Raw genomic sequence first — 23677 nt, 5'->3', positions numbered from 1 at the left:
AAGGGTGTATTAATCTGACCGCAGTACAATTCGGGAAAAGCCGGCAGCACCAGTGCAAGGCAGAAAACGACGCCGAAGCAGAACACAGCAACCGTGCGCAGCGGCCGACACGGCTGCGCATTATATAGCTCCCTCTCCGCGAGGATAGGGGACGCCGGCAACCTCGGCGCACGCCTGCGCACTGCATTCTTCCCCCTTCCGACAAGATGGCGGAGGCCAAGTAGAGAGGGGGCGGGGTGTGGCCGCCGGAAACCCGGCCGCTGCTGGGGGGTGGGGAGGGGAGCTGCGGGTGAAGGCCCGGGAGCAGCGGGCTGAGGCTGGCAGGATGCTGTTCCTAGGAAGCATTGTTGGCTACTGGTAAGGAAGGCGAAGCACAGAGTTGCCTTCCCGAGCCCCCCGGTGCCCCCTATGTACGCCTCCCTCGGCTCGGGTCCGGTCGCCGCGTTGCCTGCTTCGGTACCACCCTGTCCTCTCGGGTCCTGGAGCTCCGGCGGCGGCAGGGGCTGTGTCCAGCAGGAGAGGAAGCGCCGGGGCTGCGTCCGTTCTTCTGTCCGCGGGGCGAACGTCTGGCAGGTGAGTGAAGCTGCAAGCTTCGGCGTCTCCCGCTTTGGCAGACCTTTGTCGGCTTTGCCCCGCCGTTGCTTAGACCCTGGTGGTGCTCAGCCGGACCCTGCAGCTCCCTTGTGCCCACGTCCCACCCCCTCCCCGCCCCGCGCCCTCTTTCAGGCCTCCAGTTGGCCCCTGGCTTTGCAGGTCCTCAGTTCTCACCCAGTGGGTGGGGGTCGCGACGCCTGACGCCCTCCGCACCTTTCCCGGCTCCTAGTGAAGCGTCAGCCCTGCTAGCGGTCTCTCCTTCGCGTTAGGTGGGTGGGTCGTCCTCCTGTTTTAGTCGCCTCCCCATCTTCCTGGTTTCGATCTTCTTGCTTCTTTTTAAAAGTTTTTAACTGTCTGGGAAGCTTAGCCGATAGCCTGGCTTACAGAGTTACAAAGAAAAAGCTTGTTATCCAGAGGCCAGTGGATTTTGTTCACCTTGTTGGGGGAATCCATTCCCCAGGAGACTGGGATTGTTTGGGAGAGTTTGACTCTTTGACCCATCGAACTCCTGCTGGGTTGAGGAATGGTGCCGGTGACGGCAAATGATTGATCATCTAAATTAATCTTTTTCTGACTATCGCAAATCTGGTCTGTAAACTTTGGGTGGGGGACGTAAGTGTTCTAGATCTAGGGAAAGAATTGGGAAGTGTTCGTTTCTTAAAAAGAAGGCTTTATGAATGTAAGAAATGTAATAGTACAAGAAAGGGTGATTTAAGTGATTCTTTTATTCAGTGTTAGCGTACACTGTCCACTGAAGCCTTAGAATCCCGTACTGTCCAAGCCCTTTGTTTTATTTGGAAAGGACTAAAATGGAGAAAAAGCTTTTTAAACTCAAAACTTCTCAAATTTCTTGGATTCTCAGTTGTTGCTGCTACTTAACAATCTTTATAGTACTTGATATTTTCTGTTAAATTTAGCCTGTGCCAGTCTCATTTCTCCTTCCTTTAATATTGGGGCAAGAGTAGTCAGAATTATTGGTGTAAGAAGTCCTAAATAACATGGTACCTTGCCAGAGTTAAGTGCAAACTGCAGGATCGAAGTGGTAGGGGAGGAAGTTGCCATGGCTGGTTCTCCCATCTTTTCCTGTAGTTGGATAATGTGTCAAGAGCCCCAGAATGGTAAAAATGAGGTTATAAATATAAATGGGATCTTGTCCATTGAGATTACAAATGGGTGGACCTTTTAAAATTAACATTAAATTGAGTGATATCATTTTGTTGAAGCTCTGCTAGATGCTCTCCAAAGTTATTAAAGCACAAACTATCCTTGCCCAATTTGAATTCTATACTAAAAATCTTTAACAGGTGGGTTACAATTGGCTTGACAGGTTTGTTAACTTTTCATTCTTCTTCATGACACACATCTGCCTTACCCTTTATTGTAGACTTTTGACTTTGGAGCTAGAATTGTTCTTTTTAAAAGGAGAGGAGGTAGTTTAATGTTTGATTCCTGTATGCGCTAATTAATTCATTTGTTTGTTGCTAGCCTTCACTTTTCTACAACCAAGGACTGCATGTTTTTAGAGCTGGTTGTCTCTCCGTTTTGTGCTTTAAGCTGAAAGGATGTAGGACTGCTGAGCCCCAGTCAGTGGCTCACTGCCCCGGGCATTGTGTCGAGACCTTTCTGGCCACAATCACTCTTCCACTCTTAATGGAACCTGTTTTCTCTCTCTTTCTCTCCCCCTCTAACTCTCTTTAGGAAAACACCCCTCTTTGTCTCTCTGTTCATTCAACCCATTAACCTACTGCTGCAATTCATTTGCCTCCCCGTGTAACTAGGATCCCATGGTCATCAGTTTTTACCAAGCTGTCATTGATGCTTTAGAATGCTTTACTTTCTGTAGATTCATCTTTCTTCTCTTACTTTCTGTAGATTTATCTTTCTAGTCCTCTGTCCTGAACAAGTCTCATCACTAGTTTTGTCAGTTTGACCCCAGAAATCCTGAAGGATACAAGAGACAGTTACGTGAGGCTATTGGTTTGCTTCCATACCTATTAGTGTTCTGCTTATCTGCTGGATCTTTAGTGTTGATTGTGTTCCTTTTTGTCTTATTTCCTGAAGGTTTTTATAGCAAATAACTCTTCCTTTCCTGAGAAAAATCTTAACCATCTGAGGTATAATCTTTTCTATCTTGGTATCATTTCCTTATTTACTCATATCTCAAGAGAAGAAATGTCCTTCCTTTTTTTTCAAGAGCAACCTTCTCCAGATGTGTCCACGATCATCCCTCTCCACCTTTCTTTCTCCATAATTGTCCAATATCACTCCTTTTTCAGTCTCTCCCTCTCTAGCCTGTATACATGTTTATGTATACTTTTTCCAGGGCTGCCAAAATACAGTGCTCTGTGCTGTGCAATTCAAGGAGGCCAGTCTGAATCTTGAGCCTGTTGTGCCACTGTATTTTTATTCTTTAATCCCAGGAGCCTGGTATAGTAGGAAGAACATTGATTTTTAAGCCACATAGATCTGGTTTTGAAATCTGCTAAAACCAATTTACTGGCTGTGTGTCTGTGGGCAAGTTACTACTGAGACTCTATTCTTTATCTATAAAATAGAATGTTACAGTTACCTCACAGAGTTGTAATAGAAGGAGTTTAACCCATGTTACATGTCTTTCCAAGGGCTTGGTACATTATGGAGTTCTTAAAAATATAAATTATTCTTTCCTTTACACTCTGACTTCCTTTACCATTTCAGCACTGAAATTGCTTTTTTAAGTCACCTGTGACAGTCTAATTACCAAATCTAATGGCCTTTCCTCAGTCATCCTTGGTTTCCTTAGACCATTTTTGAAATATATTCTATAGGAATAAAATGATCTGATTTCTTGGTTCTTGTGCATTGTACTTCCTGATTCTCTTACTTCTCTGAGAACTTCTTTGCATTTCCTGCACTGTCTTGATTTTGCTCTCCCCGCTAAACATAGCTGTTTCCTACATCAGTTAGGATGCAAACTGGACTTAAAAACGAAAGAAATGTATTAGCTCAGGTAATTGGCAAGTGCATAGGTAGAATTGGTTTAAAGAGTAGTTTGTTCATAAACTTAGCTTTGTTATCAGGGCAGAGGTTCTGTTTTTCTGCTTTTCGCTAAACTTTGTCCTCCTGTTTGGGCTTCATGCTCAGACTGGCTTCCCTTCTAGAAAAAGGCAATGCTCGTGTTAAACCCTTCTTCATTGACTTCCAAAGAGAGAAGGCTTCTCTTCTCCTAGCCTTTTCCCAAAAGTCCTAAGCTTTACTTTGATTGAACAAATGGAGAAGATCATGCTGCCAAGTCTGTCGCAATAGCTTTGTCAAGAGGGATGGAACTATTCTAATTGGCCTAATCAGTGGATAAAATCCATCTAAAATGAGAGGGAGGTGGAATGGATCATGGGGAGATAGCAGGCGTTTTCAGGGGTTTCTTTGCTTTTCACTGTGTTCTCTTGGTGATCCTGTCCTCTTTTAAATGATGTAAGTCATCATTTTTGTGTGTGTGTTTCTCAGTGCTGTAACTCTACTTCCCTTCTTCCCTTTGCTATATATATCTCTACCTTAGATGTACTAATGTAAGCTTATCTCATACCACACTGAATTTCCACCCACCTACCCTCACCTAATGTGTTTACATGTGCATGTGTGAAGGTATATATATTCCTTTTCCTCCTGATTTCCTTTTTCCTTTTCACCTTTCTCTCAGCCACCCAGTCTTGAAACCTTGTAGTCATCTTGGTTCTTCTCCCACTTTCATTCAGATATCAGAGCTTGAACATACCTTATATTAGTTGGGCCCCAGGTTACATAATACTGAACTAATAGTGATTTAAACAGTATCTCGCATAGAAAGAAGTTCAGAGTTGGAGGGTTCCATGGTGAGTCAGTTTCACAGCACAATGATGTTATCAAGGTTCCAAGTGCTTTTAATCTTTATCCACAGCTGCTGACCTTTGTGCTCACGGTTGCATGTTGCTCTTTCTGCTCCAGGCATCCCTTTCTTACATAGCCACCAAAGACAGGAGGAAGTTTGCCCTCCCATCTCTTGATGAGGCAAGTAAACCCTTCACTGAAGCCCTGTATCAGATGTCATCCTGGCATGCTTATGCCCTAGTTGCAAGGGGGCTGGAAAAACCAGTATCTGGCATTTCAGTCTAGAAGGAAATTAGGTGAATGGCTACAGGGAAGGTAACCAACAATGCCAGTGACGTATCTTGATAGTATTGTGTGGAGAAGTAAGCTTAAATAAATGAGAATTTTCAGATAGTATTAGCAAACTTAAAGCACTGAGTTGATATAAGCTATACATGGGATTTTGGCCAGTCATTTAGATAGTCATAGATGACTGATTAAAATTGGATTATTATATAAAATTAGGATATTTGAGTGGTATATCCCAGTTCTTTTAAGGTTGTTGTTAAGTACACTTACGCATGCACTGTGAGAAATGGATATATATATAACAACTATTAGGGAATAGATTTGTGGTTCCCCTTGGAGGTGGGAGGTATTTGGAAATATATGGGGATATTTCTGGTTGTCATAGTGATTGTGAGGTCCTACTGACAGTTAGCAGGTAGAGACCAGGTACACTGAGTGTCCTGTGATGTTTGCCCACAAAACAAGAATTGTCCCTTCCAAAATGCCAGTAGTACTCCTATACACTGAAATAGCAAATGCTTTGGTTTTTGAAAGAATTCACTGAGATTCATCTGTATACTTATATTACAAGTGACAGAAAGCCAAATTCAAACTGCTTAAATGATAATAAGTCATGATTAGATCTTGTAATTGAACTTCAGCTAGGGCTTCATCCAGCCTGAAATCATCAAGGACTTGGCTCAATTTCTCTGTGATTTTTCTGCTCTGTCATTCCCCTTGTTTTGATTTCATTCTCAAGCTAGCTTATCTCATGGTAGCAAATTACTGTAACATTTTCAGACTTAATACCCGCATTTCATATATAAGGTAAAGTGAAGAATATCTTTTGCATTTGATTTTGCAAGTATTTGTTGATTACTTCCTCCGTTATGTTACAACTTATATATCTCTATTACATGTCATACTCTATGGGTATTATTTTTATGTCTCATGAATTACCTTGTCGTACTTATCTTTGTATTCTTAATGTCCAGAATATTCTCTGGCTTAGTGGTACACAGTAACCATTTATGGAAAGAATTAATGAATGACGGAGGAAGGATATGGGAAGGGGCAGAGAAATACAAGAAGGCCCCATTCCTTCAGTAGTTGTTATTGAACCTTGAATTATGAACGTTGTACTCCTTCTACCACCAAAGTATGTGTGTAATGCTCTTGTGATTGCGTATGAATTCATTTGAAAGCCTTACTGAATTCTAGTAGTGTTTTGTCATTATTTTCTCAACAAAAATAAAACCAATTACCGTCGTTCATTCATTCAACAAATATTTTTGAGAGCCTGCTGTTTGCACATAATGTGACAACAGTGGGGAACAAAACAGAGCCTATGCTTTCTTTGAGCTTAAATGTTAGTGAGGGAGACAGTAGACATTATACATGTGTGCACACTCACACACACACCCTCACACACATCAGGTAGCTAATAGGCTTTGAAGTAAAATAAAATAGGTTTCAGGGGATAAAAAGTAACGGGATACTACTTCAGCCAGGTTGGTGAGGGAAGGCTTTTTGAGAAGCCCTTTGAGCTGAGAGACCTGAATGAAGTGGAGTAAGCCATGGAACTATCTGGGAGAAAATGTTCAGGTAGGAGGAGCAGCGACTTCTAAGATAGTAGTAAGTGTCTTTGGCATGTTGGAAGAACAACACGGAAGCTAGTGTGGCTGAAGTAGAGAGAGAAGGGGAGTGTGGCAGAACAGGTGGTAGGACAGAGTACACAGAGGTTAGATCAAGTAGGGTTTTGAAGGTCATTTGAAGACTTGATTTTATTGCGTGAGATGGAAACCATTGAAGGGTGTTAAGCATGGGAATATCCAGGTTTGACTTGTTTTTTGAGAGGTTTACTCTGGCTATGTGTAGAAAATTGATTGTATGAGGCAAGAATGGAAGCAGGAAGACCAGTTAGGAAAATCTTACAGTAATCTAGGTTGGAGATATGGTGCTTGGGCAGGGTTGTCGTGGTGGAGGGCCAGAGAAGTGGTCAGATTTGTGATATATTTAGAAAGTAAAGTAATGAGAATTCATTGATGGAATTGATGTGGAGTGTGAGGGAAAGAGAAATAAAGGATGACTCCAAATTTTTTGACATGAGCAACTGGTTGAAAGATGGTATATCTTATTGAGATGGAGACCATGGGGCAAGGGTTAGTGGTTGGTGGGAAGCAGGTTTGGAAAGTTAAATCAGGAGATTTGTTGTGGATGTGGCTCGGTTTGAAATACCTATTACATAAACCAACTGGAGACATTCAATAGGTATATATATTCAATGCTAGAGATAAACATTTGGAACATTTGGAAACATTTGGAAATTATCAGTGTATAGATGGTATTTAGGGCCATGGGACCAGATGACATCACCTGGGGAGTGAGAATGGAATTCATGAAACATTTTGGTACTAAAAATGGGTTCTTATATCGAAGATTGGGAGCTACTGTTTTGGACAATAATAGTTATAGCATCCCGAGTATGGAGAGGGTAGTGAGTAAATCTCTGAGAAAGAGGTGGAACTTGACCTGGACTTCAAGGGATACAAAAGATAGCAAAGGCTTTTATCATGCCAAGCATAGTGCCTGGCTTGTGGTGAACAGTCTAAGGTGCTGGTGAATGAACAAAAAAGCATTTAGGCTGGGGAACAGCTTGAGCAGAGGTATGGCAGCAGGCAAAGTCTACAGTGTTTTAAAAGAAAGTCAGAGAACTAAAGAAGACAGTTTGTGTTGGGTGAGTAGTGAAAAGTAGGATTAGGTTAGTCTGTTCAAGGCTTTAAATGCTAAAATGCCAGTTATATTTAACCCTGTGATCTAATGATTTTCAACTCTATTTCAGTTGTTAGCACAGTGCCTCTACCTCCTGGCCTCTAATAGATGTTTAGTAAACATTGAATAAGTGAATGTGGAATTCCCAATATGTAAGCTTTATCTTTACAGTATTTTCTCTCTCTCAATAAAGTATACTGGGATGCAAAGTATAGTAAGTCATATGGGGATAAACTTATGTTTGCTTCGATTTATTATTATTTCTAATGAAAAGCTTTAAAAACAGTTATACTTTATGATTGATATCAGATTACTTGCGACATCTCTCAAAACTGGTCAGAAAATACCAGGGTTGGCAACACTGAGGTAGAAAAATGGCTGCTCAAGAAACTGAGGAGCCATTAACAGTCTTATATACAGAGACTAACAGTTATTTTGTTTTTATAGCAATAACTACTTGAAGCCTGTTTGTGGATCATTTTCTCGTTTAGCTGTCAAGGAGCAAACTGGTTTACAATTATGGGAATGTTATTAGCAAGAAAATTGGAGATGATATATCTTTGGGGATCTAATTAAAGTTATAATATTTTAAATATTAAATAATTAGAAATTATCTCTGTTCTAAGTAATTAGCATATCATAGACTACACAATTTAAATGTTAGAAAATAATTTATCTGAATAAAATCATACTGAGATAAAAATTGAAATATTAAAGTTATATTTTAAAGTAACTTTTTTTTAATATTTAGGATACTTTAGATTTGTGATTATTTTCTTCAGTTCTTTTTTTTGGCTGTGTTGTGTCTTCGTTGCTGCGTGCAGGTTTTCTCTAGTTGCAGTGAGCGGGGGCGACTCTTCGTTGCAGTGCGCAGGCTTCTCATCGTGGTGGCTTCTCTTGTTGCAAAGCACGGGCTCTAGGTGCATGGGCCTCAGTAGTTGTGGCTCCGTAGTTGTGGCTCGCAGGCTCTAGAGCACAGGCTCAGCAGTTGTGGGCATACAGGCCCATTTGCTCCGCGGCATGTGGCATCTTCCTGGACCAGGGCTTGAACCTGCGTCCCATGCATTGGCAGGTGGATTCTTAACCACTGCGCCACCAGGGAAGCCCCTTTTTCAGTTCTTATATACCCCATTACTAAATTTTTATGTAGTCATTAAAGAAAATTCAGGAAATGCAATAAAAAGTACAGATTAAAAAAAAGTACAGATGACATTCATAAGCTTATCATATGAAGAAAACCAGTGTAGTTTTTGTCTCTCCCATCCCTTCCCTCCCTCTTTCCCTACCCTCCCTCCCTCTCTCTCTCATTTTCTCCTTTGCCTGTGCCCAGCACTTTTCCCCTCTTTATAGTATAAACATGTGTATATATCTCAAATTTTTAAAAATTTAGGTTATATACATTTCTTGGAATATTTTGTAAATCTTATTTTTATTGACTGTGTAATAATCCCATTATAAAAATTATTTTTCTTAACTATTTCCTGTAGTTGGTTATTTAGTTGTTTTCTATTTTATTATCATATGAGCAATGAACATCTTAACACATTATGGATTTTTTTTCTCTTTTATCTTGGTCTTTTTCCTTAGGATAGGCTCATAGATGATGGAGTTACTGGATAAGCCTTCATGGCCTTATTCAATTAAACATTTTTAAGGTTTATGATACATATTGCCAAATTGTACAATGTCTTATAGGCCCAATAAATGTTAAGTGGTTTGAAAGTACGGTAATCATAACAGGGAAAAAATTAGTAACCTACAGAGTTGCTGAGCTTGAGTGATAGCCTAGGTCAACCTTTTGTTCATCTCCAAGTATTTCTTTCTTTTTTGTTTTTAACATATATTTCAAAGTGTACATAAAACATAACATGAACTTAACGTGTTACTGTAAACACACGTGAAGTCATTATTCTGGTCAAGAAATAGAGCACTGCCATCATCCCAGAGCTACTCTCCCTTCTGGTTCCTGATCTCAAAAGAGAAAGCTTTTACTCTTTCACTCCAAGTATGTTTGCTGAATGTTTGTTTTCTGTTTTGTTTTGTTTTTGTGAAAACCTTTATCATGTTAAAGAAGTTTGCTCCTATACCTAGTTTACTAAGAATTTTGTGTTTTGTTCTGTTGGTTTGAATTTAATGCTTTTTTCGTTGCTGTTGAAGCTTTTCATTGCCATATGAGTTTTCTCCTTCACTATGTTAATATATTGAATTATATATTATTTAAAATGCTAAGCCTAACCTGATTCCTGAGATAAACCTAATTTGGTTTTACCGTATTATTCTTTTTATATATTTCTGGATTCAGTTTGTTAATATTTTGCTGAAGGTTTTGCATCAGTGTTCACGAGTGACGTGGCCTATATTGTCCTTGTCAGGATTTGAAATCAACAGTCAGCATTTTGCTAGCCTTGTAAAATGAGCTGACCCTCATTTTCTATTCTGGAAAAGTTTGTGTAGGACTAGAATTATTTTTTCATTAAATTTTTGCGGGGATCTGGCAGAGAAGCCATCTGGGCTGGGAATTTAATTTGTGGGAAGGTTTTTATTTATTTTATTTAATATATGATTTATGTTTATTTTACCATTTTTGCTTTCTTTATTCCAATATATTTTTTTAATTTTTAATTTATTTTTTGGCTGCATTGGGTCTTCGTTGCTGTGCGTGGGCTTTCTCTAGTTGCGGTGAGTGGGGGCTACTCTTCGTTGCAGTGTGTGGGCTTCTCATTGCAGTGGCTTCTCTTGTTACGGAGCATGGGCTCTAGGCGCGCGGGCTTCAGTAGTTGCAGCACACAGTCTCAGTAGTTGCAACACACGGGCCGTAGAGTGCGTGGGCTTCAGTAGTTGTGGCACGTGGGCTCAGTAGTTGTGGTGCGCAGGCTCAATAGTTGTGGCGCACAGGCTTAGTTGCTCCGTGGCATGTGGGATCTTCCCAGCCCAGGGATCGAACCTGTGTCCCCTGCATTGGCAGGCAGATTCTTAACCACTGCACCACCAGGGAAGTCCCAGAAAGGTTTTTAATTACTAATTTGATTTCTCATTTTTTAAGCCTATTCAGGTTTTCTGTTTCTTGATTATTTTGGTATTTCCCCCCAAGAGGTTGTCTTTTTCATCTAAACTTCTAAATTTACTGGCATAAAATTGTTTATAATAAATATCATTATCCATTTAATGACTGCAGGAAAGAATTACCTTCTCATGTCTGCTGTAGGCTATATGTACGTTTTTCTTTTATAAGTCTGGAGATTTAGTAGTCTTTCAAAAGAACCAAAGTTTGAATCTTGCTGATCCTTTTTTAAAAATTATATATTTGTTCTCTATTGCATTGATTTCTGCTCTTTATTTCCTTCCTTCTACTTTTTTGGGATTTACTTTTTTGCTCTTTTGCTAAGTTCTTGTAGATCACTATTTTTCAGCATTTATTCCTTTTAAATATATGCATTTAAGGTTAAGCATTTCCCTCTAAGCACTGTTTTAGCTAGCTCTATTATTCAAATTTTAATATGTAGTACTTTTATAATTCACTTAAAAATGTTTTCTAATTTTCATTGGTGTCTACTTTGACTTTTGGATAAGTTGAAAGTATTATATTTCTCAATTTCTGAACACATAGAGGTTTTCTGATTATTTTTGAATTTGTTCCTTATTTCTAACAATATAACAATGTAATCAGAGAACACTTTCAGTGTTTCAGAGGTCTGGCTTCAGACCTTTAAAATTTGAGAACTACACTATGGCCCAGTATATTATCTTTTTCTTCCTCTGCCGTTATTGAATTTGGTGTTCTGTATATTTCCATTAGGTCATGCTTGTCAGTCCCGTATTTCAAATCTTCAGGATCATTAATGACCTTTGTTTGCTTGTATTAGTTACAGACAAGCCTGTGTTAAAATATCCCATTTATGATTGTGGATTTTTCCCCTTGTATTCTCTCAACTTTTGCTTTATATATTTCAGACAGTGTTAGTAGATGGGTAGAAATGTGTAATGGTTATATCTTCTTAGTGACTTAACATTATGAAGTATTTCTCTTTTATTCTGAAAGTACTTTTTGCATTAAGGTCTAGTTTGTCTGGGATTGATACAACAGTACCAGCTTTCTTTTTATTATTGTTTGCATGGTTTATCTGTTTCCATTCTTTTACTTCCAGTCTTTCTGTATTACGTTTTAGATGTGTCTCCTGTGACGTGATTGGGTTTAAATCTCCTATCTTATCATGTACTTTATGTCTGCCTTATTTGTTAATTGTTCCTCTTTCTCTACTTTCTTGCCATCTAGATGAGGTGGCTATTCTGTCATTTTACATTTTTCCCCTTATTATTTGGAAATTATGACCTCTTTTTCTCTTCTGTTACTAGTTATTCAAGAAATACAGGGCTTCCCTGGTGGCGCAGTGGTTGCGCGTCCGCCTGCCAATGCAGGGGAACCGGGTTCGCGCCCCGGTCTGGGAGGATCCCACATGCCGCGGAGCGGCTGGGCCCGTGAGCCATGGCCGCTGGGCCTGCGCGTCCGGAGCCTGTGCTCTGCAACGGGAGAGGCCACAACAGAGGGAGGCCCGCATACCACAAAAAAAAAAAAAAAAAAAAAGAAATACAGTATGCATTTTATAAAGCCTAATGTTAATTAATGCCTTTATCCTCTTCTCAGATGATACACTTTAATTATATTTACTTGCAGCCCTACTTATATAGTATTGTTGTACATTTTAATTCATTCTTATTTATTCTCTTTCTCGTTGTTGTTATTGTTTTATACCGTCCATATTCAGTTCAGGTTAGTGCGTGTGTCTACCATGTCGTTACGTTTCCTGTGATCTTCTATTTAGGGCCATTTTCCTTGATCTTGAGGACTGTGAAACACACTCTTTAGAATTTCCTTTAGTCTGTTTGCCTGGAAATGTCTTTATTTTACCTCATTCTTGAAGGATATTTTTGCTAGGTACAAAATTCTAGTTTAGCAACTATTTCAGTACATGGTAAGTTGGTGGTTACTTTATTTCAGCACATTGATTGCTGTTGAATCCTCAGCTCTTTGTGTCTCATTTTCCTTAAAAAAAAATCTGACATTTTCCTTTGGATGCTTTTAAGATTTTTATCTTTGTCTTTGGTTTTCTGTTGTTCTATTATGCTGTGATTAGGCATTGGATTCTTAGGGCTTCATGAATGTGTGGATTGGTGTTTTTTTCAGTACTGGAATTTTTATTTGGTTCTTTTTCAAATCTACCATGTCACTTTTTATAGTTTTCAGTTTCAAGCAAAAATAGTGAAGCTCAACTTTTATACCCTTGAATGTAGTAAGCATAGTTATTTTTCAGTCTGTGTCTTATGATTCCAATATTGTTAAGATTCTGTGGGTTTGATTCTCTTGTCTGTTTTAGAAATAATTTGATGTATAAAATGAAGTGAATTTTTCTCTAGAGAAGATTTTCATTTGCTATTGCGAAGAATATGAGACCATCTTAATCCAATTTCAAATGTTTACCTTTTCTGGACCACCATCTGGTTCTTTGTTACTCTTCTTAGGGTGCATCCCTTTGGAGTCCCAGCCCAAAGACAAGGGCATTTTTATTATCATCCTTACCTTCAGTGGGTCCCAGACTCTGACTTTTGTCCCCCAGTCCTGCAAGGCAGGCAACAAATTATAAAGCTCAGCCTCTTAAATACTTTTTTATTGGCAAACCCACAAAAGGCAAAAGCTGAGCTTACCTGTAGAGAACAAATGTATGGACCCAAGTGGGGAAAGTGACGATGTGGGGGAGGTGGTGGTGTGATGAATTGGGAGATTGGGATTGACATGTATACACTAATATGTATAAAATAGATAACTAATAAGAACCTGCTGTTTAAAAAATAAATTAAATAAAAATCAGAAATTCAAAAAAAAAATAGACACAGTCACACACAAAAAAGCTGAGCTTACCTTTCGGAGTTTTTGACTTCTGGTAAATTTGAACTAGTGATTCATTCCTCACTATGCTGGTAGTTATTTGATGGTTTTAAGATTATTTTAATATTTTGTCTAACTTTTTAAGTTGACATCAAAAGGATAGTTGGTCTGAATTGTGTAGTTTGCTACGTTTACAAGTGGAAGTCCAACTATTTCTTTGACTAACTGTTCAGGGAGAACTTGACATTTCTATGTTAGTCATTCCTTTGTTTTAACACACATTTTGTGGTACAAATGAGATACCTGGGAAAGGTAAACATTAAGGTATGGTTGCCTTTTAACACTTTAACATGTGTTGCAATAATCTTCAGTCCTTATTACTTTGCAAAGCTGCAGAAGAAGGAGGCAGACGGTATTTTATTTGATGGGAGAAGTCAGAAATACTTGTATTATGTGGGTAGTGCTTTGGGGTAGGAATTGTCCTTTGTGTGAGCAAAGAGAATACAAAGTGAACATTTTTGAAGTGGAGATGTGTGAAGAGGGAGGGAGAATGCTCTGAACTGAGGAGGGACTGCAAACAAATTTGTCTTTAGTATTTCTGTTGGAAGTGGGGCGCATTTCTAATAATTAATGCAATATCTCTCTGTATGTCATGTTTTATTTTAATTTTTTAAAATATTTTTTGGTATACCTCAGGGACAGAATATAACTTCTGAATCTTTTTACTCACATCTATTTAAAATATTATAGGTACAATTTGCATTTGATTTCTGAGATTAAATCTATTAAATAGGAGGTTAAACACAGGTTAGAAATCACACTAGACAAACTAAATTGGTCTTTACATAAATTGGCTCTTTTCTGTGGTTGCAAGGATGTTGAAAATTTAGTATAACATACCAATATATTTTTATTTTAAAGACACATTTGATGTTAATCACAGCTCTTAATATGAAATGCCATCCATCACTTTGTGATTACATTGGTGCATCAACAAAATACAAAAGCAGTTCTCTTTTAAGGAAACCTAGACGTCTTGTATTTGTTTACTTGATTCTTTCTTTTTTTCTCTCTGCTAAAAGAAAATAAGTTGAAGATTCTTGTTAATTATAGTTCCTTCACTTCCCTGCTATGTTAGATTTAAACAGTGGTTGTTTTTGGTTTGCTTACTTCCCTTCAGAAAAGTGAAGGGTGAAATGAGGTGACAGAGAATTTTAGGAATCAATTCTCTCATGTGCGCCCCTTTCCCTTTTTAAATATGTGAAAACAGAGGCCTGAGGTAGTCTGGATGACTTCATTTGCCTAAAGTTACACTGAACTGATACCCAGATCTCTTCCTCATCATAGTTTCTTGAGGTTCTTTTCAGCCAGATGATTCCATTAGCTATACCAGACATAAATAAGATGATGATTTATCTGTAACTATTAAGATCTGTTAAGATATTAATGCATCTTGATTAGCCACATGTTTATTGCAAATGCAATTAATTTTATACTTCCTAAACTCAATTCGTGACTCTAGTGTTTAATTTTGTAAAGTTTGCTGTCTGTGACTAAACTCAGGTGTGTCTGTCTCGGTATTCAATCTCAGCATTTGTTAATGTCTGTGCTGTTCCTGAGTTGGACTCTTACATATATTTTCTGGAGATTTTTACTTCAATAATATCACCTGTAAAGCAACTCTTATGTTAGAGTAAGTACTTAAGACAATGGATGAATGACACTGTTCTACTATGGTAACACATTTAGCATATTTAGTCATTGTTAAATAACTTGTTTCCAAAATCTTACAATGCTTGCCACACATCTTCTCTGTTGTATTCATCCATGTTCATTAGAGCCTGATTTTAGTACCTCTGTTTAATTAGGCCTAGGGCGTTTTCTCTTCTCACTGTAGTCATTCTTTCATTTCTTCTGTCTTTGCTCTAGTTTCATTTCAGAGATGCTGATATCTTTTCTAATATTTCAATGGCATTTCTTGTATGGCTTTGGAGTTCTGACACAAGAGTTTTTCCTCTGCCTTCTCTAACAAACGTCAAGTTACATATTAGTATCACTGAAAGATGTTATTAGCTATCAGTTAAGAATATAAACTCTGGTTAGAAAAATGTCACACTGGACAAAATATACAAATGTATTTTAGTTATGTGCTCATTTAGTGCTCAATTATGTGCTCACTTATATCACATTATTCTAATGAATTACTGAGTTGGGTCTCAGTTAAAACTAAGTTTGAATTTTCACAGAAATTTAATGCTTACTCAAAAACCAAAAGTCATGTGGGAGAAAAATCAGTTCTGTTGTACCAATATAATGTGTTATACCAGCTTTAAAATCCAGCTTTGCTTCACTTTTATAGAATAATTTACATTCTATCTGTTGGAAGTACATATTGGTAGAATTTTTTTCCACAACTTAATATTTTATGATGAGTTGCCACATGCTGTGATTTCCTATTACTTATATTGGACTAATGAGATTCTTCATTTAGTGTACAGTTAAGTCTTTGACAAAAAGTTTTTAATCTCAATTCTGATAACAATCAGCTAATTAAATATTATTATTAGGACCTTGAGGACTGGACTTGAACCATAACAGTTTTCTTGCCAAAATGTAAGGAATTGAAAAGAATAGTTGAATGGGGAAAAGGCTTCTTCTCATCTTCTGTAAGCAGTGTTTGGTATACTGCTTTACTATATTCCTGAAAAAAGTAGATTATTGTATGTAATTTTTAAAAATTCTGTTCTAATCTGTCTCACAATTGCTGAGTTGCAAATTAAAATCTTTTATTTGGCTTTTAATTGGTTCTTAATGAAGTTGCGTAAGGCACTCTGTAAACCTAGTAGTGGAGGCTTCTGATTTTATTAGTTAGGTTACCTATATTCATCATTTAATTTAAGTTTGGGGTATTTTACACAGTTTTCTTCATATCTGACACTTATGTCTCATTATATTTGTCCATTTTTTAATTGAAATTAAGGACCAACCAGTGGCACAGGAAGACATCTCTTTGTTAAAAGTAAATATATTTAGGTTTCTAAATCAGAAGTAATTTACTTTTTTTCAGTGGAAAATGAAACCTGGATTCAAGTCTGGCTCGGCCTTTAACTAGATCAGGACAAATCACTTGACCTTCCTGTGATTTAGCTTTTTCATCCACGAAATGAGGACATACTACGTTTGTTTGTTTGTTTATTTAGGCTGCGTTGGGTCTTCGTTGCTGCACACATGCTTTCTCTAGTTGTGGCGAACGGGGGCTACTCTTCATTGCGGTGCAGGGGCTACTCTTCATTGTGGTGCGCAGGCTTCTCATTGTAGTGGCTTATCTTGTTGAGGAGCACGGGCTCTAGGCGCTTGGGCTTCAGTAGTTGTGGCTCACAGGCTCTAGAGTGCAGGCTTAGCAGTGTGGCGCATGGGCTTTGTTGCTCCGCGGCATGTGGGATCTTCCCGGACCAGGGCTCAAACCCATGTCCCCTTCATTGGCAGGCGGATTCTTAACCACTGTGCCACCAGGGAAGCCCCATACAACGTTTTAACTATGCTTTTTTTCAAATATTTTTCTGAAGTGATATAGGGAACAACTGTCATAACTTTTCTAAGGCAGATCTACATACACAAGTTTAAAAATCATATTTCTCTTTTATGTTATTAAAGCCAGATTGTTTCTTATCATATCTTCTTGGTTGTTTCCGGAGTTGTAACATGTAATGTGCTTCTTGGCCTCAAACCTAAATGTAGGCACTAGTAAGATACTGAGATAATGTCTTACTTGGTACACTTTAAAAAGTAATGAGCATAGGGCTTCCCTGAGCATAGGGCGCAGTGGTTGAGAGTCCCCCCCCCGCCCCGATGCAGGGGACGTGGGTTCGTGCCCTGGTCCAGGAAGATCCCACATGCCGCGGAGCGGCTGGGCCCGTGAGCCATGGCCGCTGAGCCTGCGTGTCCGGAGCCTGTGCTCCGCAACGGGAGAGACCCCAACAGTGAGCGGCCCGCGTACCACAAAAAAAAAAAAAAAAAAAAAGTCATGAGCAAGATTTTGAATAAGTACTGAAGTTGTTTTATGTTTCTCTTATTTTAAACATTAAAAAATGTAGCTTTGTCAGGAAAAGAGACTTTAAAATTTATATCCTTGAGCAGATGTTACATGCATGTAGTATACATTTCAAAAAGTACAAGAGAAAATGAAAAGAAATGAAAATAAATTTCCTACCCCTGTTCCTTAGTTGCACACATCCCCTGCACAGAGGCAGTCGCTGTTACCGGTTTCTTGTTTAGCTTTTCAAACTACAGTCCACAGAAACCCAAATCTCACAAACATAGCTGTTGGATATTCTTTAGAAGGGCAAATATATATTATTGTGGTAAAGTCTAATTTGTGCTTTCATCAAAAAGTAGCATTCTGGAACATGACATACTTAAGAATTTTAAATTATAATGATAACTCATTCAAGCTCCAGAACAGTTTTTCACTTCAAAAATTACAAAGCAGATACTGGAAGAGGATAAAAAGCTTTCTACTTCAATCTGATTATCCAGTACTTCAGTGTGGAAATCCTACTGGTTTGGAGTTTAACAAAAGCAGCCCCATGATTGAAGATAATTCAGAGAAATCTGACAAGGATGGCTCATTTGCTAGCTACCAAAGAAGGTGGTTGTGAGGAATTTCCATTGTGGGTCACGGTAAGGTAAGAGAATCTGTGTGTTTTGCTTATTCCCTGTCTACATGAGCAGCAAATGTTGACTGGGGCTAGAGGATCTGCTTCTAACGTCACTCACTCATTTGGCTGGCAAGTTGTTAGTGGTTTGGGCCCCATGTTGGCCTTTCCATAAGGTTACCTGAGTATCCTTATAACACAGAGGCTGGCTCCAGAGTAAGCAATTCAGGAGACCAAGGGTAGAAGCTACAATGTCTTTTATGACCTAGCCTCAGAAGTCACACACTTCTGCAGTGTTTTACTGGTCACACACGTCAGCTCTGTTCAGCATGGGAGAGCACTGTACAAAGGCTTGAATAGCAGAATTTAAAGATCATTAGGGATAATCTTGGAAAGTGGCTCTGGTACTTCCCAACCATAGCCCCACCCCCCATTTAAATAAGTATTGGATCAGCAATCTTATATTTGGTGTTTATGGTAATCTCAAGGTGACTTTATGCAAAAAAAAGTAAGGCTTTTAGAATGCTGCACACCTTTCTATTATTTATGCATTGCTCAGGAAAATGCCTCTTTGATTGCCAAGGTTTTCACAATGATTTATTTTTTATTATGTTTAATGCCTGATAAGAACAAAACTCACATAATCTGGGAATATCTGAAGATACTAATTCTGGCTTCCTCTTAGAAATTGTAGGATACATCCTCAAGCTTTAACACAGTGCTGAAATCTTCACTGCCTTCTATTGATGTTACTGCTTTAATCTAGGCATTGGATCCAGGTGTCATTCAGAAACCTGACTGGATATAGGGAATCTTTCATTCACAAAGTAATGAATTCCGACTATAGTCTTCAGAGATTTTAGGTGCTGGCATACTTACGCTGCTGGAATAGTATGGAAGAATAAGGCTGACACTGTAAGAGAAAAAAAAATTGCCTTTTGTGTTGTTTTTGAGAGAAATCTTTAGAGGAGTAAGAATTTGAAGATTTAAGTCTGGTAGGGAGAGGACAGGAAGATTTGTGGATCAAGTATCTGTTTAGTTTAAATGTCTCAAATATCAAAGTGAAATAATCAAATAGATAGTTGGATATTCACAGAAGGGGGTTAGGATGGAGATACAAATTTGAGATTTAACATCATATAGATGATGGTTAAAAGCCTTGGGAGTAGGTGAGAAAACAGTGAAGAGAGAAAGCAGTCCTGGTACAAGCCCTGAGGCACTCATGTTTTAGAAGACTAGTGAAGAGGCAGAACTAATAAAGGAAATTAGAGGGAGGAGGAAAACCAGGAGAATAATGTCACTAGAGCCCAAGAGAAGACATCTACTTCAGGTAGAAAAGAGTGATCTGCTTGGTCTAATTTTACTAAGAGGTTATTGTACTAAGATGAGGGCAATGGAATTTGGCCACATGGTGGTCATTGGTGACCTTGATTTGAGCTTCAGGAGACTGTTTAGGATTAGGGTGGGTTAAAGAGTGAATTAGAGGTGAGAAAATAGAGACAGGAAATGAAGGCCACTAGATCAAGAGGTTTGGCTGTGAATAGAACAAAGAAATGGTCATATCTAGTGGAGGGGGTGCATGGAGGGGAGCTAAGGTCAGGAGAGGAATTTGTAAAGATGAATAATATTAGAGCATGTTTGTGTGTTCATGATAATGATCCAGTAGAGAAGGAGAAACTGATTACACAGGAGAGAGAGGGGCTAATCAAAGGTTTTCTTGATTAGCTGGACTGCATTGCCCAAGTAAGGTATTGGTCTTTGATAGGAGCAGGGATGCTTTTTCTATTTTAATAGGAGAGAAGCAGTGTAGGCATGGTAGGGAAATATGAGGGAATTTCTCTTTAATGGAATGAAGTAGGTCTTCAACTGAGAGTGGCATAGGTAGGAAAATAGATGTTACAGGTTTGAGGACAGAAAAAAGGTGTAAAGAAGTTAACTCAAGGGGGCTTCCCTGGTGGCGCAGTGGTTGAGAGTCCGCCTGCCGATGCAGGGGACACAGGTTTGTGTCCTGGTCCGGGAAGATCCCAGATGCCGCGGAGCGGCAGGGCCCATGAGTCATGGCCACGGAGCCTGTGCATCCGGAGCCTGTGCTCCTCAACGGGAAAGGCCACGACAGTGAGAGGCCCGCATACCACAAAAAAAAAAAAAAAAAAGTATAAAGACCATTTCTTTAAAACAATAACAACTATCTGTATTGTTCCTGGTGTTTCGTGCCGCGGAGCGGCTGGGCCCGTGAGCCATGGCCGCTGAGCCTGCGCGTCCGGAGCCTGTGCTCCGCAACGCGAGAGGCCACGGCAGGGAGGGGCCCGTGTACCGCAAAAAAAAAAAAAAAAAAAAAAAAAAAAAGAATAAGTTAACTCAAGTAGTGAGAAAGCAGACTTCATAGAAAACACAGTAGAGCTGCCAGGCGGTGTTAAATATTCTTCCACGTTTATAGTTGTGAATTTAAATGAAACCAGCCAGCCCCTATTATCTGATCATTCCCCCACCCCCACTCTCCCCAACACACACACACACACACACACACACACACACACACACACACACACACACACACACACACACACACACCTGCCCTGATGAAGGCATGCAAAAGTGGAATAGTTCATTCAGTTCAACCAGATTTGGGGTTTTACCAGGTAAATGTAATAGAGGGAGAGAACAATAAGGGGTTTGAGTGAAAGGGAATGGCTATTGTTGGGTCTAAGGAAGAAAGTAAAGATGAAAGTGATAGTGAAAATTGGTGAGAACATTGGACTGAAGAAGCCAGTGAGGTAAAAGAATGTTGTATTTGGAGATGGTAGCGTACAGTAGAGGGATAGGAAGTATGCTTCAGAGACTGAAACTTTGGAAATTGAGATTTTTTGTTTTTTAACATCTTTATGGAGTATAATTACTTTACAATGGTGTGTTAGTTTCTGCTTTATAACAAAGTGAATCAGTTATACATATACATATGTTCCCATACCTCTTCCCTCTTGCATCTCCCTCCCTCCCACCCTCCCTATCCCAGCCCTCTAAGTGGTCACAAAGCACCGAGCTGGTCTCCCTGTGCTATGTGGCTGCTTCCCACTAGCTAGCTATTTTACGTTTGGTAGTGTATATATGTCCATGCCACTCTCTCACTTTGTCACAGCTTACCCTTCCCCCTCCCCATATCCTCAAATCCATTCTCTAGGAGGTCTGTGTCTTTATTCCCGTCTTTCCCCTAGGTTCTCATGACATTTTTTTTTCTTAGATTCCATATATATGTGTTAGCATATGGTATTTGTCTTATTCCATTGTATATATGTGCCACATCTTCTTTATCCATTCATCTGTTGATGGACACTTAGGTTGCTTCCATGTCCTGGCTATTGTAAATAGAGCTGCAGTGAACATTTTGGTACATGAATCTTTCTGAATTATGGTTTTCTCAGGGTATATGCCCAGTAGTGGGATTGCTGGATCATATGGTAGTTCTATTTGTAGTTTTCTAAGGAACCTCCATCCTGTTCTCCATAGTGGCTGTACCAATTAACATTCCCACAAGCAGTGCAAGAGTGTTCCCTTTTCTCCACACCCTCTGCAGCATTTATTGTTTCTAGATTTTTTTTTGTTTGTTTTTTTTTTGTGGTATGCGGGCCTCCCTCTGTATTCTGACCAGTGTGAGATGATATCTCATTGTAGTTTTTTTTGTTTGTTTGTTTGTTTGTTTTGCGGTACACGGGCCTGTTACTGTTGTGGCCTCTCCTGTTGCAGAGCACAGGCTCCGGACACGCAGACTCAGCGGCCATGGCTCACAGGCCTAGCCGCTCCGCAGCATGTGGGATCTTCCCGGACCGGGGCACGAACCATGTCCCCTGCATCAGCAGGCGGACTCTCAACCCCTGTGCCACCAGGGAAGCTCCTCATTGTAGTTCTGATTTCCATTTCTCTAATGATTAATGATGTTGAGCATTCTTTCATGTGTTTGTTGGCAATCTGTATATCTTCTTTGGAGAAATGTCTGTTTAGGTCTTCTGTTCACTTTTGGATTGGGTTGTTTGTTTTTTCAGTATTGAGCTGTGTGAGCTGCTTGTAAATTTTGGAGATTAATCCTTTGTCAGTTGCTTCATTTGCAAATATTTTCTCCCATTCTGAGGGTTGTGTTTTGGTCTTGTTTATGGTTTCCTTTGCTGTGCAAAAGCTTTTAAGTTTCATTAGGTCCCATTTGTTTATTTTTGTTTTTATTTCCATTTATCTAGGAGGTGGGTCAAAAAGGATCTTGCTGTGATTTATGTCATAGAGTGTTCTGCCTATGTTTTCCTCTAAGAGTTTGATAGTGTCTGGCCTTCCATATAGGTCTTTAACCCATTTTGATTTTATTTTTGTGTGTGGTGTTAGGGAGTGTTCTAATTTCATACTTTTACATGTAGCTGTCCAGTTTTCCCAGCACCACTTATTGAAGAGGCTGTCTTTTCTCCACTGTATATCTTTCCCTCCTTTATCAAAGATAAGGTGACCATATGTGTGTGGGTTTATCTCTGGGCTTTCTATCCTGTTCCATTGACCTATATTTCTGTTTTTGTGCCAGTACCATACTGTCTTGATTACTGTAGCCTTGTAGTATAATCTGAAGTCAGGGAGCCTGATTCCTCCAGCTCCATTTTTCGTTCTCAAGATTGCTTTGGCTATTCGGGGTCTTTTGTGTTTCCATACAAATTGTGAAATTTTTTGTTCTAGTTCTGTGAAAAATGCCAGTGGTAGTTTGATAGGGATTGCATTGAGTCTGTAGATTGCTTTGGGTAGTAGAGTCATTTTCACAATGTTGCTTCTTCCAATCCAAGAACATGGTATATCTCTCTGTCTATTAGTATTATATTTAGTTTCTTTCATCACTGTCTTGTAATTTTCTGCATACAGGTCTTTTGTCTCCTCAGGTAGGTTTATTCCTAGATATTTTATTCTTTTTGTTGCAGTGGTAAATGGGAGTGTTTTCTTAATTTCACTTTCAGATGCCAGAGATTTCTGTGCATTAATTTTGTATCCTGCTACTTTACCATATTCATTGATTAGCTCTAGTAGTTTTCTGGTAGCATCCTTAGGATTCTCTATGTATAGTATCATGTCATCTGCAAACAGTGACAGCTTTACTTCTTCTTTTCCGATTTAGATTCCTTTTATTTCCTTTTCTTCTCTGACTCCTGTGGCTAAAACTTCCAAAACTATGTTGAAAAGAGTGGTGAGAGTGGGCAGCCTTGTCTTGTTCCTGATCTTAGTGGAAATGGTTTCAGTTTTTCACCACTGAGGACGATGCTGGCTGTGGGTTTGTCATATATGGCCTTTATTATGTTGAGGAAAGTTCCCTCTATGCCTACCTTCAGGGTTTTTATCATAAATAAGTGTTGAATTTTGTCGAAAGCTTTCTCTGCATCTATTGAGATGATCATATGGTTTTTCTCCTTCAGTTTGTTAATATGGTGTATCACGTTGGTTGATTTGCGTATATTGAAGAATCCTTGCATTCCTGGGATAAACCCCACTTGATCACACTGTATGATCCTTTTAATGTGCTGTTGGATTCTGTTTGCTAGTATTTTGTTGAGGATTTTTGCATCTATGTTCATCAGTGATATTGGCCTGTAGTTTTCTTTCTTTGTGACATCTTTGTCTGGTTTTGGTATCAGGGTGATGGTGGCCTCAT

General features: G+C 39.1%; 1 protein-coding gene across 6 annotated transcripts in view; it reads left to right on the top strand.

The window, feature by feature from the left end:
- The first annotated feature begins 278 nt into the window (after window positions 1–278).
- APC (APC regulator of WNT signaling pathway) overlaps window positions 279–23677 on the top strand; it is a 150857-nt gene continuing 127458 nt past the window's right edge. For 4 of the 6 annotated variants that reach the window (XM_024123881.3, XM_024123865.3, XM_024123904.3 and 1 more), the window contains exon 1: window positions 279–573. In XM_024123881.3, the coding sequence (XP_023979649.1) occupies window positions 409–573 (165 nt within the window). In that variant the 5' untranslated portion in view covers window positions 279–408. Of the gene's footprint in view, window positions 574–4507; window positions 4618–23677 lie in introns of all 6 variants that reach the window. The other 2 variants (XM_055086707.1, XM_024123873.3) reach the window with 2 other exon arrangements.

The sequence above is a fragment of the Physeter macrocephalus genome, chromosome 8 (genome assembly GCF_002837175.3).
Source record: "Physeter macrocephalus isolate SW-GA chromosome 8, ASM283717v5, whole genome shotgun sequence".
Lineage (NCBI taxonomy): Eukaryota > Metazoa > Chordata > Mammalia > Artiodactyla > Physeteridae > Physeter > Physeter macrocephalus.
The sequence above is the reverse complement of the archived record's forward strand: the minus strand, read 5'-3'. Positions and strand labels throughout refer to the sequence as shown.